The sequence below is a fragment of the Rhizophagus irregularis genome, chromosome 32, assembly GCF_026210795.1.
Source record: "Rhizophagus irregularis chromosome 32, complete sequence".
NCBI classification, from domain to species: Eukaryota; Fungi; Glomeromycota; class Glomeromycetes; order Glomerales; family Glomeraceae; genus Rhizophagus; species Rhizophagus irregularis.
The window spans coordinates 93,338-109,460 of NC_089460.1; the positions used below are offsets into that span (position 1 = coordinate 93,338).

General features: G+C 29.3%; 3 protein-coding genes across 3 annotated transcripts; 1 reads left to right on the forward strand and 2 right to left on the reverse strand.

The window, feature by feature from the left end:
- Window positions 1–961: 961 nt before the first annotated feature.
- Window positions 962–4,254, reverse strand: OCT59_022818 (uncharacterized protein). The gene is made up of 4 exons (XM_025321338.2): window positions 2,803–4,254; window positions 2,137–2,728; window positions 1,844–2,064; window positions 962–1,774 (listed from the first exon to the last, which is right to left on the reverse strand). Exons 1-4 carry the CDS (start codon window positions 4,115–4,117, stop codon window positions 1,083–1,085), a joined length of 2,820 nt encoding a protein of 939 aa, XP_025169173.1. The 5' UTR covers window positions 4,118–4,254; the 3' UTR covers window positions 962–1,082.
- A 2,973-nt stretch (window positions 4,255–7,227) lies between these two features.
- On the forward strand, window positions 7,228–9,220 carry OCT59_022819 (uncharacterized protein; the record flags this gene model as incomplete). Its single annotated transcript, XM_025321336.2, has 3 exons — window positions 7,228–7,984; window positions 8,048–8,583; window positions 8,661–9,220. 3 exons carry the CDS (start codon window positions 7,228–7,230, stop codon window positions 8,883–8,885), a joined length of 1,518 nt encoding a protein of 505 aa, XP_025169171.1. The 3' UTR covers window positions 8,886–9,220.
- Window positions 9,188–10,541, reverse strand: OCT59_022820 (uncharacterized protein). The gene is made up of 3 exons (XM_066150379.1): window positions 9,690–10,541; window positions 9,449–9,623; window positions 9,188–9,373 (listed from the first exon to the last, which is right to left on the reverse strand). The coding sequence occupies exons 1-2, from the start codon at window positions 10,533–10,535 to the stop codon at window positions 9,516–9,518; spliced, it is 954 nt and encodes a 317-aa protein (XP_066006422.1). The 5' UTR covers window positions 10,536–10,541; the 3' UTR covers window positions 9,188–9,373; window positions 9,449–9,515.
- Window positions 10,542–16,123: the final 5,582 nt, after the last annotated feature.

Genomic DNA, 16,123 nt, shown 5'->3' on the forward strand with positions numbered 1-16,123 from the left:
AAGTAATTTTTATTATTAAATAGAAATAAAGTATATTAAAATTTTTATTTATTGAAGTAAATAAACTTGAAAACATTATTAAAGTTAAACTGTATTAATCAATATAAATAATATTAAAAATCATTATTTACAATTTTTAGAATTAAAATCTGCTATAATAAATTACCAACATGTATGAATTTAAAAAATGAAAACCAGAAATTTGAAAATGCAATTTTTGTAAAATTAAAGAAGAATATATAATTATTTATAGCACTATTTTAGAATAACAGATATTATTTAGATATAATAAAATTTAAAGAATTTCTGAAAAAAATGGTAGTTGAATTTTCAAGATAAGAGTTATTTTAAAAAACAAATCAAAAACCTAAATATGTGAAATTTAAAAGATAGTTATAATTTTATATTTATATTGAAAGATCAAATTAGTTTTAAAATAGTTGAACTATTTAAATTTTATAAAATAGTTAATATAGATACAATAGAGGATTTATTAAAGAATTAATTAGATGTTAAAGTCTAGGAATGAATTACAAATAAGAAGAGAAAAAAAGTACAATATCACTAGCAAAAATAAAAAAAAAAGTCAAGTGAAATTACACATGATATAGAAAACTAACTCTAAAAAACAAATATTATATCTTATAGCTTAGTTTTAGATCTTATATACTGTATGTTTATTTTCTTATTATATATAAGTGAATATATATAAGTTAGCAATATTATAATAAGACGAAACTGCATCTATAAAAACTAAAAAAAAAAAATATTTTTTATATTTATTTTACCAGTAAAATATAATAAATATTTACAAGAATATTTTAATATAAAGAATTAGTAAAGGTATATTTAAATTAACTATTGAACTGATTATCATTTTGATACAGGAGTTTAAACTTTATGAACTTCTCAAGCAGTTCTTAAAACAAATCAAAAAATCAGCAAATTATAAGCCAGGATTGTAATATTTAAATGCAATTTTTATTAAATAATAGAAAAAAATTACAAACATTACACTTGAATTCTTAAGAATTAAGAATTTCGCAAATAAATATGCGATATTGTAAGAAATATAAATACTTTCAACGCTGAGTGCTATATTGTTTAAATTGAGTCATTAAATCTGTTACATTAGATGGAGCGGAAATTGGAGTTGAGAATTGAGACACATTTGGGTTGATATGTGGAGCCTGATGCTGTGATAAAGGTATTCCACTGGATGATATTGTATTTTGTGAAAGGATATTGGGAGGTTGATTCATCATAGCTGTAGGACTAAAGTGAGATTGTGGTGATGCAAGATTTGGCGATGCAAGATTTGGTGCTAGTTGCTGTGGCATTGACATAAACGGATTTTGATTCTGAAGTCCAGAATTTTGAGGAGCAAGTTGGCGAAGTAATTGTTGTACATCTATATTTGGTGGCTGCTGTTGAGATAACAAATTGGGTTGTTGAGAAGGTTGGATACCTCCTACTTGTGGAATCATAGGAATTGGTTGTATTCCTTGAGCGGGAGCGGAAGCAGGTGCAGATTGTTGCTGTTGTTGAAGAGATCCGAGTAAATTCGCGAGTGCAGCAAAATTAACATTATTTAAAGAAATTGGATTAATATTAGTTGTAACTGGTTGTCCTGTGATTGACGGCAATTGTGGTACTTGTTGCATATTTTGTTGCCCAAACAAATTATTATCTGTTCTAATTTCTATTGGACGTTGAGAAACTCTAGCGCGCAATAAAAAACCAACTGCTTCTTCAACTTTAATATTGTTATATTCTATAGAAATTTGAAATAAATAAATATTTTAAGGATACATATATTGCACATCATTAATGAAATACTGACCATCATATTTGACATTGTCCCTAGATCGTGTTTGATCAAATATTTGCATATTCACTCTTCCATTTAATGCAAGATGTTTCTCAATAAAAACAACAGCATGAACTCCTTCTATAACCATCTGACGAATAACAGATTGAGGATGTAATTTCCGAGACAAATGAAGAATATGGACAGTACTTGATGCTTCACGAAAAGCTTTTTCGACTTGCCATAAAAAGTTACTATGTAAAAAAAAACTCGTTTTTATTAAATAAAATTATGAAATAATCATAAAAACGAATGAAAATAAATACCGCTCTACTTCTTCAAGGACAATAATTTGGCATTCTGGTACATCACTTCCTTGACGTCGAGGCAAAGGAAATTCTTCATTAGGTTCATCATGTGATTGGGAACGATATGGATATTCACGACTTTGACGTCGTTCATTATTAAAGTCACGAGAGGGAATTTTATAAGGTTTAGAACGATGTTTAAAACGTTCCTCGCGATGTTGTTCGCGATATGAACCACGTCTGAATCCTCTTTCTTCACGTGGGCGGTAATCATGTTCTTCCTTAAAATCTTCACGAAATTCTTGTGATCGAAATTCTTTATGATCAGGGTAATCATACCCACTTCTCGAATCATATGATGTACGACGACCGAACTTAGGATCATTTGGTCGACGCTCGTATTCATTATGTCTGCGATTAGGAAATGATTGTCCATGATGTCCTCTACTGGTTGAAGAAGAAAATTCGCGCTCACTTTGGTGCCATGCGTTTTTATGACCTCCTCTTTGATTCCAATGTTTTTTGTGTCTGTGAATAACCCCAGATTTAAATCCTCCTTCTTCTTGAGCAGGTGAATGATTCCACGGTTTACTGTAGGATATTTCCAATCCTATACCAAAATATAAAAATGAGTATAAAGGTTCAATTATGTTTATGTTATTTTTAATTTTCCTAAATACTTGCCCAATTTTAATCCATGTAAAATCCTTCCATTTTCTTTCTCTATCGCTTTTTTTACACTTTCAACATTATCATATTGAACAAATCCAAAACTATTTTTAATAGATATTTGCAAAATTTCTCCGTACGGAGAAAAAATATCAAAAAGTTCTTTTCTTGAAGTTGAATGGGTTGATAAATTTCCTAAAAATAAACGTGATCCAGAAGGCAAAGCTTGAAACTCTGCATCTGATATTTTTCTTAAATTTAATGAACCTTTATGATCAGATTTCTCATTATCAAATTGTGAAGAATTAGGAGAACGATGATTTCTCCATCTTCTTGGTTCTCTATTAGTTTGGTTATTATTAAGCTGTGCACTTTGTTCAATTTCACTCTGATAAATATTTCCTTCAATAGCAGGAGATTGTACATTAGACAATTGAGGAATTTGCCCAAACTCACTCAACGAATTACCTTCATTTTTGGATTGATTATTATTCTCATCTTGATAACTGATTTCTGACGATAGATGAGCATTTGGTACATTAAAGAGGTCAGCAGCTTTTGCGCGCAAAGGTTTTACATTAATATCGTTGTTTTCTTTGGAATTGAAATTATCATCTGTTTCCATATTATTATTTTCCATTTTTATATAAGGTAATGAATTAATAACATTATTTTGATAATTTACTCCAATATTGGGTGAAGTTTTATCATTAGAGTATTGCGATTCTGTAGATGTTTGCTGCTCAATGGATAATTCTTGTTTTAAAGACGGTTCTTTTTTCACAGATGGTTCAGGTGATTGCTCAATAGAAGCTTGGGCCAATGAATTGTTATCAATATCAATATTAGAGTTGGGCAAAGGCATTTCTGTCTGATTTTGCATAAAAAGGTCTGGATTAAACAATTTCAGAGGAGTTTCAACTACTCCTTCGAAGTTAGAAACATTTTGAATAGTATCAGAATTTATTTCGTTCTTCGATGTTGGTTGGATGCTACTGGTAATATCTATTTCCTGCTGTTCGTCTACACTATTTTCTTTTTGTTGTACCCTAGAGGAAAAGTTTGCAATATATGTTATTTGTTCACTTTGAGGAATTTTTGTCATCATATGAGGGTTATTTTCAGTAAAAGGAAGTTGTTCTGGAATAATAGAGTGGTGCTCTTTACTAGATTGGTTAATTGAAGTAGCATTTTCCAACGAAAAACTTGTAAAAGGATTTAACGCAGAAATGTTATCCTTTTCATGAACAATTCCTTTTGGAGTGTTATTATTAATCTCTATTGAACCTTTGTACAAATCTGACATACTTTGTCCCTCTATTTCTGACATTTCTACTTGCTTTCGTTATTCAAGCCTGTTTTTCTAATTTAGAAGCTTTAACTGAATAAATTGTACACTTGGAAAAAAAATAAAAATAAAAAACACTTTTCTTAAAAGAAATTTTTTTTTTAGAATGTATTATTGTGGAAAACTACAGAACGGTATCGATCTGGTTAAAAGATTTGGGAATACTGTGTAATGTGTAAATGTGATGTTTTATCATCATGTGACGATTGTGACATGTGAATACTATAGTTGACCTATGAGGTCAGTCGGGATTTATTGTTTTTTTTTGATTTAAAAGAGTGTTTTGTATGTCGAAATAAGTTCATTTACAATCAATTCTTCAAAAAAATTTTTTCTATTGTATGGTTAGTTCAAAAACTTTTCACTTCGAAAAACTTAAATTTCAAAATAATCCGTATAATATTTATTAGCTTGACGGTATATTCATAAACGTTTATGGAGGTACTTTTAATATTTTGAAAGATTGTCTCATTTTATGTTTGAATCCGCGTATTGATATTATAATACACTTCAACCGTTTTCAGCAGAGATTTAGCATACAATTTCTTGCAGGTGGAAATAAATTATTGCAACAGGAAACCGTTTCAAATAGTGTAATTTCGAAACAAAGGAAAAGTTCATCCCAATTTAAAAGTGATTTATTAGGAGTTTATAATTCAATGTTTAGACCGCCACCACAAAATGATTTTGCTCGAGATGTTGGAGATTTCTCTAATGGCTTTACGAACTCATACTTGGATTTTACCTCTGTTTCACATTCAACACCACCATCTTTTAACCAGTTTACTCGCTCTCAAGATTTATTGTTGTCAAACCAGATTCCAAGTCATTCTTCGGTCGCAGCAACAGCTTTACAAGTCACACAGACTCCCGCTATAGCAGGTGAATGCTGCACGGAATGTTGTCCCGTTGCTGCGGCACAAGCCGCAACAACAAATCGAGAATTGGAACCAAACAACATTGTTGACGAAGCTGATTTACAAAAATTTTCATCTTTTAGTTTTTCCGATCCTTCTGTGAATTATAGATCTAGTATTAGTTCAAATCTTATGGACTATGGAAATTTTTCACATATTCTTGGACAGAATTCAACATTTAGGATGCCGTTTTTTAGACATACTCAAGAGACGAGAACCCTTACATCACCACAATTTCATAAAATGATGCAAGATCATATAAGTGCAGCGTTTTTATCTGCTGAACATCAAAATACAGATTCTAGTGTTCCGACAACTTCAATTCAAACAATTTCAATCCCAATTGGTGAAAATGTTCAGATGATGAATTCAAATATTGAGGTATGTTATTTTGATAAATTGGCGAAGAGTTATATACTATTTTTTATGTAAAATTCTTAACAATATTCTAATATTAAGTAAATCGCTTTTCAGACTTCTTCCGAATCAAATTGTGCTACTTCATCAATGATTAGCCACAGTTCTTCTCAAGATGAAACATCTGCTCATAAAATGACTATAGTTTTGGAGGGAAATACGGAAAACTCATTTCAATCTGGATCAATTTCAGATATTGAAGATATTGCAACGACTTCTACATCAGAGTCAACACCAACTAATATAGCAGGTACCAAACGAAAAGAAGACGATGCTATAGATGAGACGCGCTGTCTTTGGTCTACTTGCGCTGCAGTTTTTAGATCTATCGATGAGCTTATACCACATCTTTCAAAATTACATGTAGCTGGTCGTAGTAAAGGCAACTTTTGTCGGTGGGCATCATGTTCGATGGAAAAGGAAGGAAGTGATGAATTGATCAAACATTTATGTTTAGATCATTTAGAAACGCGAGAGTTTAGGCATGGATGCAAGTGGCAAGACTGTCATTTACGATTCGAAACTTTTGAAGAGTTGACAGGTCATGTTAGTGACCTTCATATTGGGTCTGGAAGAAGTCAATATATTTGCTATTGGGAAAAATGTGATCGAAATGGACGTCCATTTACACAACGTCAAAAAGTTATGAGACATATTCAGACACATACTGGTAAACAATTTTCAATAATTTTCTCCTTAGGCCGCTCCAATAAATAGTTTCGATTAACATCAATCCCCCCATTTTTGCCAAAAAAATTTGATTTAAACAAACACTTTGTATTAAATATTATTGGTCAATTAGCTTTATTAGTCACATGATTGTTTAAATTTTATTCCCCCAATTTTCTTGTGCATGTGATGTTAAACGAAGCTATTTGTTGGAGCGGCCTTATAATACTATTTATACATATCAATTATGATAATTCTTCAATTTAATTTTAGGTGATAAACCATATCAATGTACTATCTGTAAAAAACGCTTTTCTGAGGCCAATATTATGACTCAGCATATGAGAACCCATACAGGAGAACGACCCTTCAAATGCACACAGCCTGACTGTGGCCGAGAATTTTCTATTTCTGGAGCATTGACAATACATCTGCGAGTTCACACAGGTATTTGTAAGATTAGACATATATTGTTTTTTTAAAGAAATTTCTTAATTTTTTATTAATTGTATAGGCGAAAAACCTTTCAAATGCAAGTTTGATGGATGTGTCAAAAGATTTGCAGAATCTTCTAATCTTACTAAACATGTATATAAGTGTTTACGTTCTACATATTTAAGTTGTTTGCAAATATTCTTGATTACTAATTTCAACTTATATATAAATAGATGAGAGTACATACGGGCGAACGGCCCTTCAAATGCCCAATAACAACATGCAATAAAAAATTTTCGCGGCCTGATCAAGTGACGCGGCATCAGAAAACACACAAACAATAGTTATGAGGTTGTATAAAAGTAGATATGTGACATCCTTTTGCAGTACTGGTGTAGCCCATCTTATCCGTTTGAAATGGCAGCTTTTCTGGAAAAAAAGCTTACTTAAATACTCGACGACACCCTCAATTGTATATATGTCAATTATTATATTTATAGCACGGGACAAGAAAAATTTAAATTAATATGAAAATTAATAATGTATTTTTAATTTCAGTTTTTTATCAGTTGTAGTCACGTGATGTAATTAGATATAGATTATGATATCCGATTAAAAAAAAAGAAACCTATTTTAAAATTTTATCTCGTCGTTATGTCAGTTACGGTCCCGGATTTTATTGACGCTTTTGATGCACGTTTGTACTTCGTTAGTTCTCTCAAGAAACTTAGCGTGAGTCAACAGACAATTCTTAAGTGCAGAAGTTTTGCACTGCGATACACAGATTGGTACGAAGACCTGTATCGCTGTATAATCGATGTTATGGAAAGCAGTAATGTTTGGTCGCGAATGTACCTTCTCTACTTCTTAGATGGTCTTGTAGAAAGGTCTGAGTTTTTAAATTTTAAAGGATATACTGAGTTTATTCTTGAGGATCTCGAGAAAATCGTTAGCTTAGTCTGTGAAAAGCCTGAAGGGTCTGTTAATTTAGTAAATACGTTAAAAACACTTGAAAGATGGCAGTCCAAAAACTTTTTCGATTATGATGTTCTCGAAAAGGTCAAAGCTTCATTATTAGCATGGAAATCAGAACCTGAATACCCGCCAGAGCTAAATCTTACAGCAGCCGAGATAAAACAAAGAATGGAAGACGATAGAGAGAGGGCTAAGCTTCTTCGAGAAGATAGTTGGTGGGTTGATAAAAGCGTAGAAGATGGGGAGGCTCTTGCTTTATGGGAAGAGACGTCGGATCTTGATGAAGGCGATTACATTGACATTATAACGGAAAATATAAAACAAGATTCTAGTTATGACTGGAAGAGCTTGTATGAAGAAGTTATAGCCTGGAGTAAAGAACAAGCTAAACTTGAAAAAGAAGACGAAAGAATAGCGGCGATGAATTGCGATTTTGGTAAGTGAGTTTTTGATAAAGATTTTTATGAACATAAATAAATAATAATTTCTTAAATAATAGAACCTGTTGCACAGACCGTCTTGCTTAGTAAAATCCCGAGACCGAATTTTGAAAAGCATAAAGATCAGATTTCTAGAAATTCAGGAGTGCCGAGTAAAATACCAAGACTTAAAAGAGCACCCTTCAATACACTGATCGAAAAGAATCCTGAAGATGATCCTTTGGTTCTGAAGGGGGGTGGGCTTCATAAAGCCAAAAAGAAATTTTCTGAGTCTGAGTCTGCGACAGCGTCCGCGTCCGTATCCGCATCCACACCTGTAGCAACTCCCACAGCAAATGTAGCACTCATAGCCAGAAATCGACTTAAGGTCAACAAGACTGTCCCGGCCATTGTTATTTCCCCTCCTAATCAAACGGAAATTATGCCTGTCTCGCCTTATCCGGAAAAATCGGGAACCAAAAGGAGGCAAGGTTCCGATGATACCTTCCGAGACGTATTTGATGAACAATCCAAACTAAAGCGAGCCCGTAAAAGAATGTCTACTCACGAAGATCCTTCAATCACCACCGGAACCAAAGGATTCGATTTCCAAGAGGTAAAGTCATAAGAGAGTATATATATATATAAGAAAGTAATATAAAAATAACATATTTTTCTCTTTATTTTATTAAGTTGTCGGACCAAAATTCTTCGTATGTGAGCGAGGAAGAGAATACCCGAGATTCGGGAGAGGTTGAAGAAGAAAATTTTAATAATGTTATTGATCATTGTCCTGAATCAAATCTTGAGTTTCTTTTACAAGCAGTCGAATTGGTATCGCCAATGACTGAGGTTTCTCTTTCTAAAGAAGATTCCCCACCTCATGATGATTTTAATTTGACTGAATCATGGTTATAAAAATATTCTTGATAAATTAACTAGCCTGCAGTGATGATCACCATCATGACGAATAACAGGTGACAAATGGAGGGATATGGACGTTACAGGGTGTGGTGACAATTTATCATACTGTTGATGAACACGTTGATTGAAGTAAATTAAATAATCTAATTTTAATTATTTTTAATTTTAAACAGAACAGTAAAAAATTTCTCCTAAAATTTAGATGTAAATAACAATTATAGAATCGTTAAATAAAAAAAATTATATTGTAATTTATAATATTAATTTCAGAAAAATTAAAATAATAAGACAAAATTAAGAATAAAATAATAATTTATTTTATAAATCTTAAATAATTTACAAGATAAAAGATAACAGAACAAAAAATTAAAAGTGTCAATGATAAACAAAGAAAATAAATATGTCGTTATATTAAAGTTCATTATATTTAAAGGGATAAGAACGATAAAATATATAGAACATGAATTATTTCGGTTTTCTGACTTTGAGATAAAAAAAAATCTAAGTATTATAATAAAAAAAAAGAAAAGAAGAACAAAATTGAGTCAAAATATTACGTATAAATCGTTAATGTGGACAAAATATTTGAAACTTAAAGGCATTGAAAGACACTATCCATATTATTTATACCAAAGCCAATTCCAAAGTCCATGTGCGCCTGCACCACAGTCGGACTGGTATAACTTTATCACCACCAACTGAAACTTCTAAGCCATCCCACCAACACTTTCTCTGTATTAAAGATGAGTCAGTATATGAGTAAAAAAAATTTTAATAAATGAGAATAAAAATATTTACCGCCGGCTTTCTCCAAAATAGTAATAATTTCTGTGCTGTCGCCATTTGATTACTTTGTCCAGTCGTTTTTAGCATTACGAGTGCGATACTAACAATACTAGTCTTGTGAGGCTCGATATTACGATATCCCCATTCATCGTCTCTTGAAAAACCCGATACACACAACATGTCTATCAAATGTTGTTCCGCTACGTTGTTTTCTTTATTAACATTACGTTGTAATGCAGTAAATATCTTCTTTTGATCAAGAAGGATTGTACCACATTCCGTCTTCAGCTCATGAATATTAATTGCGGATTCAACTTCGGTCATTTCAAGGGCCTCACTGGTATTTCCAACAGGTGATGATGATGTATTTGCTAAAATATCCTTTTTATTTTGTTTTGGAGGTATAGTAAAATAGTCCAATTCTTCTCTCAAAACAATGATTGCTTGCTTGCTTAAGAGAGGATTTTGTGTAGGACTTTGCGGAAAATTTGTACTTCCTTGGTTAGAATAAAAAGTGTCCTGTGCAGTTTTATAAAAGTTCATGATAAATTCTAAACATAGAGGATCGAAATCTACATAAATAACTTGATCTTCAAGTTCCATAGAATCTGTTGAAGCATGGTCATCTTGTTCCTCTTCTTCTTCATAATCAAGTGTACCACTTCTGCCCAATATTAAACCGTTAGGAAACATAACAATAAGAATGCTCTCAGGCAAACTCATCAACATCTCGCGATCGATTTCAAATCGAGTTCCTCGAAGTTCGAGTATAAGTTTTGATGGAAAAGTTGGTTCCGGTGGCTGAAGCGGTGGTAAAGGAACCGCGCTATGCACTGGATTAGAAGCAATTTGAGACATTTTTTTTTAACAAATAACTAGTAATCTGTCCAAATTCGCATTAAATTAAAGAATATATTATCATGTGCGTAGTACAATCAATTTATTAATGGAATTTGCAAATCCTGACCTCAATTTTATTTATAAATAAATGTACAAAAAAATGATTAATTTCCAATATGACAAATAATAAATATAGTTATTTTTTGAATAAACTTACATAAATTTATATTATAAATTTATCCCTGAATAATACTATAAACTTTATAATAAATTCTGGTTTCAAATGTTTTAAATGTTTTCAAATGTATAAGTTATATTAACTTTTTGACTTCTAATTTTGCTATCTTGAAAACTAGTAATTGGATTTTAATAATCTTAAGCTTGTTAGATTTATTTTATTAAAATAAAACATTTTGATATTTACTTTATCTCTATATCTCTGTAGATATAATATTATATTTTATATAAAATTTTATTTTTTAATAAAACTTAATCAAATAATATTAAGTAATCTGATTAAATTGGTATCAAATTATTAAATTCTTATTAACTTAAAAATACAAAATACCAAATGATTAAATTTATAAAAAAAAAATATCAAAATAGTATTTTAATTTATAAAAAAAATGGATATTTTAATAAAAAATATAAAAAAAAACTCTTCTCTATAAATCTCTAATCCAGAATTTTTTTAAAAAAACTATAGTAAAAAAAGTTAACACAAAATATACAAAATAAAAAACTTTAACAAAACAGATGAGTTTCTTTATAGCATAAACAAAAAGCAGTTTGAAATACCTTTAAAATCTTTTTTATACCAAACCTATTATAAGTATACTATATATTACATAAGGTAAACATCATTAATACTGACCTTTTAAAACTTAATAGAAAAACAAACTTGGACATTTATCAGAACTAAAACTTTAAATGATTTGGATAAGTTAGGGGCATGCCAGAAATCATGTGATTATCATGTTCAATTAGAAATCTGACCTCCCACCCACCATGTGATTGAATTCTGATTGACTAAAAAAAATATATAATATATAGTATATTATACTATTAATATATATATATATTATAATTAGATGGTAAAGTCCTAGCACTGATCAAAGCATCTGACCTTGTGACATTTCAGATGTAGGCAAATTTTGACTGCTTTATGACCAATCCCTAAAAAGTCCTAGCCAATAAGGTTATAAGAGATCTATATGTTTAAATTATATATGTATAATTTGCTGTAAATTTGATTTTAAGTAATTATAAATTATAAAAAAGTGCATTGCAATATTGCAATACAATTTTTATATGGATAAATCTAATTGTAACAGCCTGTTACGCATCTTATTTGTAACAACCCCCAATTTTATCCAATTAAAATTTAGATCAGGCGTAATGTAAACAAAAACAAAAGATCAGTCGTGTAACTAAGACAAAAGAATTTTTTAAAAAATTTCAAGAAACTGCTTATAACTTAAAATTTTGTCTATAAAACTGTCTTAAGTACATTAAGTAAAAGTTTTCCAAATTAAATTTTGCATATAAAAATTTTATTTGTGAAACACATATTAAATTTATTATTAAAAAAAAATAAAAAAGGATGTTACAAATAAGATATGTAACAGGCTATTACAAATACATTTTTTCTTTTTATATTATTAAAATAGGACCCCGAAATATATATGTAGAGGTCAGGTCCAGAAGTGGTCCAAAATACGCATTCTTTCAGGGCCGGAATTACGATAATTTCAGCCATTATCTAAATTAGGAAATATTATTTTGGCTGGGATTATCCATAAAAGGAATGATCTACATGATTTTTTTGACTCATTATACGCAAACTCTGACCTGACCCTTTTATGTATATTTCGGGGTCCTATTAAAATCATATAAAAAAATGAGTTGCGATATTGCGATTCACATTTTTATACTAAAATTATATAAAAAGGTGAATCGCGATACCGCAACTCACTTTTTTTATATAAAATCAATATAAAAAAGTGAATCGCGATACCGCAGCTCACTTTTTTTTATATAAAATCAATATAAAAAAGTGAATCCCAATATCGCAACTCACTTTTTTTATATTTAGTTATTACTAAATTCATAAAATCTATAAATAACTTAGTCAGGACCAGGTCCGCAGGTCTGTTCAATAGGACTTATAGGTCCCAGAACCAGGACTGGACCAGGACCGACCTAACCATCCCTAATTATAATACAATTAGTTTGCTAAGTAAAATTTTCGTAATGATGCTTTATGAATTTTTCTTTGATTTTTTATGTATCTTATTTGTTTATTTTATTATCTAATAATCCAATTTGCATAAACTTTTTTTTTTTGTAACCCCATTTACAGTTTACGACATAAATATTCGGAATTTTTATTTTTATGCATAAAGGAGTGCTGTCGACAGCAAATCTGTGCTAACCAAAATAATAATTAAAATAGAAGTTAATCAGCCCTTTTTAAACATAAATATAGCGTGAAAAATTCTCACCTGATTGTTTATCAGCAGCAAAATAAAATCATGGCACTCACTTTGGTATTTGAAATGCAAAGGTTGACTGTTAAGAAGCTATGGGATAATAATAATATACGAAAACCCTCTGAAATAATTAAAATGACTGGTTTTTCAAAGTCTACAGTATATGACATTATCAATCGTCTAAAAAAACAGGAAGTGTTGAACATTTACCCATTCCTGGTCATCCTCTTGTTCTGACACCAAAAAAACGTCGATATCTTGGCCATTTTCTTAAAAATGATAATGCAACAACTTCAACTTTAATGACAACAAAGCTGAATAATTTGTATTCAGATCTTAATGTATCAACTCAAACTGTATAACGTATTCTTAAAAATAAACTTAATTATATTATTTGTAGACCATGGTCTGTTAGGACTCCGGACATCACATATACAACTCAGTGGCAACTTTTTCGCAGATTAACCTAAATTTCACAAAAAAAAAATCAGTTTTTTGTGATTATCTCGGCATCCAGTGGTCCAATTTGTACAAACTTTTTTTTGTTTTGTAATACTCATCGAGCTCTACAAAATAAAAAAATCCACATGAATCGGATCACTGAATACCAAGATAATCGCAAAAAATGGAAAATAAAAAAAGAGTAAATTGGGTTTTTTTTTGGCAAAAAGTCAGTTGTGAGTTCTATAAGAGATGTCCAGGGTCCTGGTCTGTCCCTCTTCTTAAAGAAAGTCATGTTGAAGCTCGTCTTCAATGGACCTTAAATTACATCCAAGATGACTGGACTCACACAATTTTTTCGGATGAAAGTACATTTCAGACGTTTCATAATACTCAAATTGTATGTTACAAGGCTAGAAACCCACATCCAGTACATTCTATGGTAAAATATCCATATAAGGTTCATGTTTGGGATGCATTTTGCCACCAAGGGCCAATTGGAGTTGCATTATTTACAGAAAACATGAATTCTGCTAAATACCGTAAAATCCTTCAATCTCAACTACTTCCTAATGCTTATCATGCTGGTTATGGATGGAATTTTCAGCAGAACAATGTGCCAATGCATACCATGAAGCTTACTTATCAATTTTTTGTAATTAATGATATTCCGATTATTGATTAGCCTGCAAACTCACCTGACTTAAACCCCATCAAAAATTTATGGGCAATTCTTAAAGGAAATGTAGAAAGAAGGGTTAATAATTGGGTTATGAAAAAAAAATCACTTGGTGCTAATGATTTTCAAGGCATAATTCAGCAAGAATAGGATAATATTGATAAAAATCTCTTCTTTAGTTTAGCAGATAGCATGTCAGATCAGATTAACATGGTCATAGAAAATAATAGTTATACGATAAATTACTAACTTTTAAAGTATGTTTATTTGCACATTTTAAGCTATTAATGGTATAAATTTGAAATAAAAAAAATAAAATTTATTATGTTTTTACATATTGTGATAAAATTTTGAATATTTATGTCGTGAACTTATAAAATAAAAAAAAATTTATTGAAATTGGACTGCTAGATGGTGACATAATTGCAAAAAAGCTTATTAATAAATAAATTACTATATTATATATATATTATAATACAATTATTTCATTATCCATTAAGTAATAATTACACTAATTGCAATGATTTTATTTTTTATATTATAAATGATAAATTTATTGTTATTTTAGATTTTAATAATAAATCTATATCCAAAAGATAACAGTATTATTGTACACAGGTCGAAAAGTGAAAAATCAGACACCAATTGGTGACTGATTGATGCCTGATTTTTCACTTTTCGACCTGTGGTAATAAATAATACAAAAATCTATTATAATAGTAATGACTTAGTAGTTTTATTGAAGGAATTAGAATATTATATTAATTTTCTTTTACCTTATTCTTTTGACTTTAATTCCATTAAAATTAAAACTCTAAATGGATCAGTTTAGTCCAGATTATAGACAATTTAGATTAGAATTGAAATCTATAAGAACTGAACTGAAAAGCTAGCAGTTCAGTTTAGTTTGATATGATTTTTATAAAAATCAAGTTATATATTATTGGATTCTTTTTAATAAAATGTGTTGAATTGTAGTAAAATTACATCTTTAATATTAATAAATCACAAGTTAATTCACATTAAATAATTTATAAAAAATTACTATTAGCAAGTTATTTATTGATACTAGAAATATGATCTTACTACCATTTGATTTGTTTTATTGAGACAAATTCAATAAATCCTAATTTATCTTTATATAACTATTAAATGATAAGTAAATGTATATATTAGCATTGTAATTTTTAATGCTTAAAAATTTTAAAAAAATGTGAAACTTAATATTATTTACTATCTAGTGATTATACACAAACAAATTAAGATTTATTGGATTTATTTCACTAAGATATATCAAATAATCATGTTCCTGGCATCAATAGATTACAAGTTAATTAATACTAAATAATATTAAAAAATTAGCATTAGAAAGCTATCTATTAATATTAAAAATATGTTTTATTACTATTCAACTCACCTCAATAAGATAAATCAAATAAATCCTAATCCATATTTGTATAACTATTAGATGATGAGTAAATATATGTATTAGTATTTTAATTTTTATTGCTTAAAAATTTTTAAAAAATGCAAAATTTGCATTATTTATCATCTAATGATTGTATACAGACAAATTAAGATTCATTGGATTTGTCTTGCTAAGATGTATTGAATAGTGGTAAGATCATATCTCTAGTTTTTAAAAATATTACAATAGATTTATACTAAAAATATAAAAAAATCAAAAAAATAGAGAATTAGGAAATTTGATAAATTATTATATTAAAAGGAAAAAGCAATATATCACATATATGAAAAAATATTAATTCTTATATTTATTATATATTTTAACATCTAAAATTCAATTCTGTAATAAAATATACAATTTTAATAGAGAAAATTTAGGAAATTTGAATTCTATAATAATAATAGGAAAAGAAATATTAGTACATATTTCTATTAAGTTTTAAAGTTAAATTTTAAAACTTACCATTCATATACCATCATTACTGCAATCTATAAACAAAATTGTATAGAACTTCTTTAGGTTACTT

Coding starts and splice junctions, on each gene's coding strand:
- OCT59_022820 (XM_066150379.1), bottom strand. CDS start 10,535: ATGTCTCAAATTGCTTCTAATCCAGTGCATAGCGCGGTTCCTTTACCA. Junction 9,624..9,689: donor TATTTTGGAGAAAGCCGGCG/GTAAATATTTTT, acceptor TCTTTAATACAG/AGAAAGTGTTGGTGGGATGG.
- OCT59_022818 (XM_025321338.2), bottom strand. CDS start 4,117: ATGTCAGAAATAGAGGGACAAAGTATGTCAGATTTGTACAAAGGTTCA. Junction 2,729..2,802: donor TTTACATGGATTAAAATTGG/GCAAGTATTTAG, acceptor ATTTTGGTATAG/GATTGGAAATATCCTACAGT. Junction 1,775..1,843: donor GGACAATGTCAAATATGATG/GTCAGTATTTCA, acceptor AAATTTCTATAG/AATATAACAATATTAAAGTT.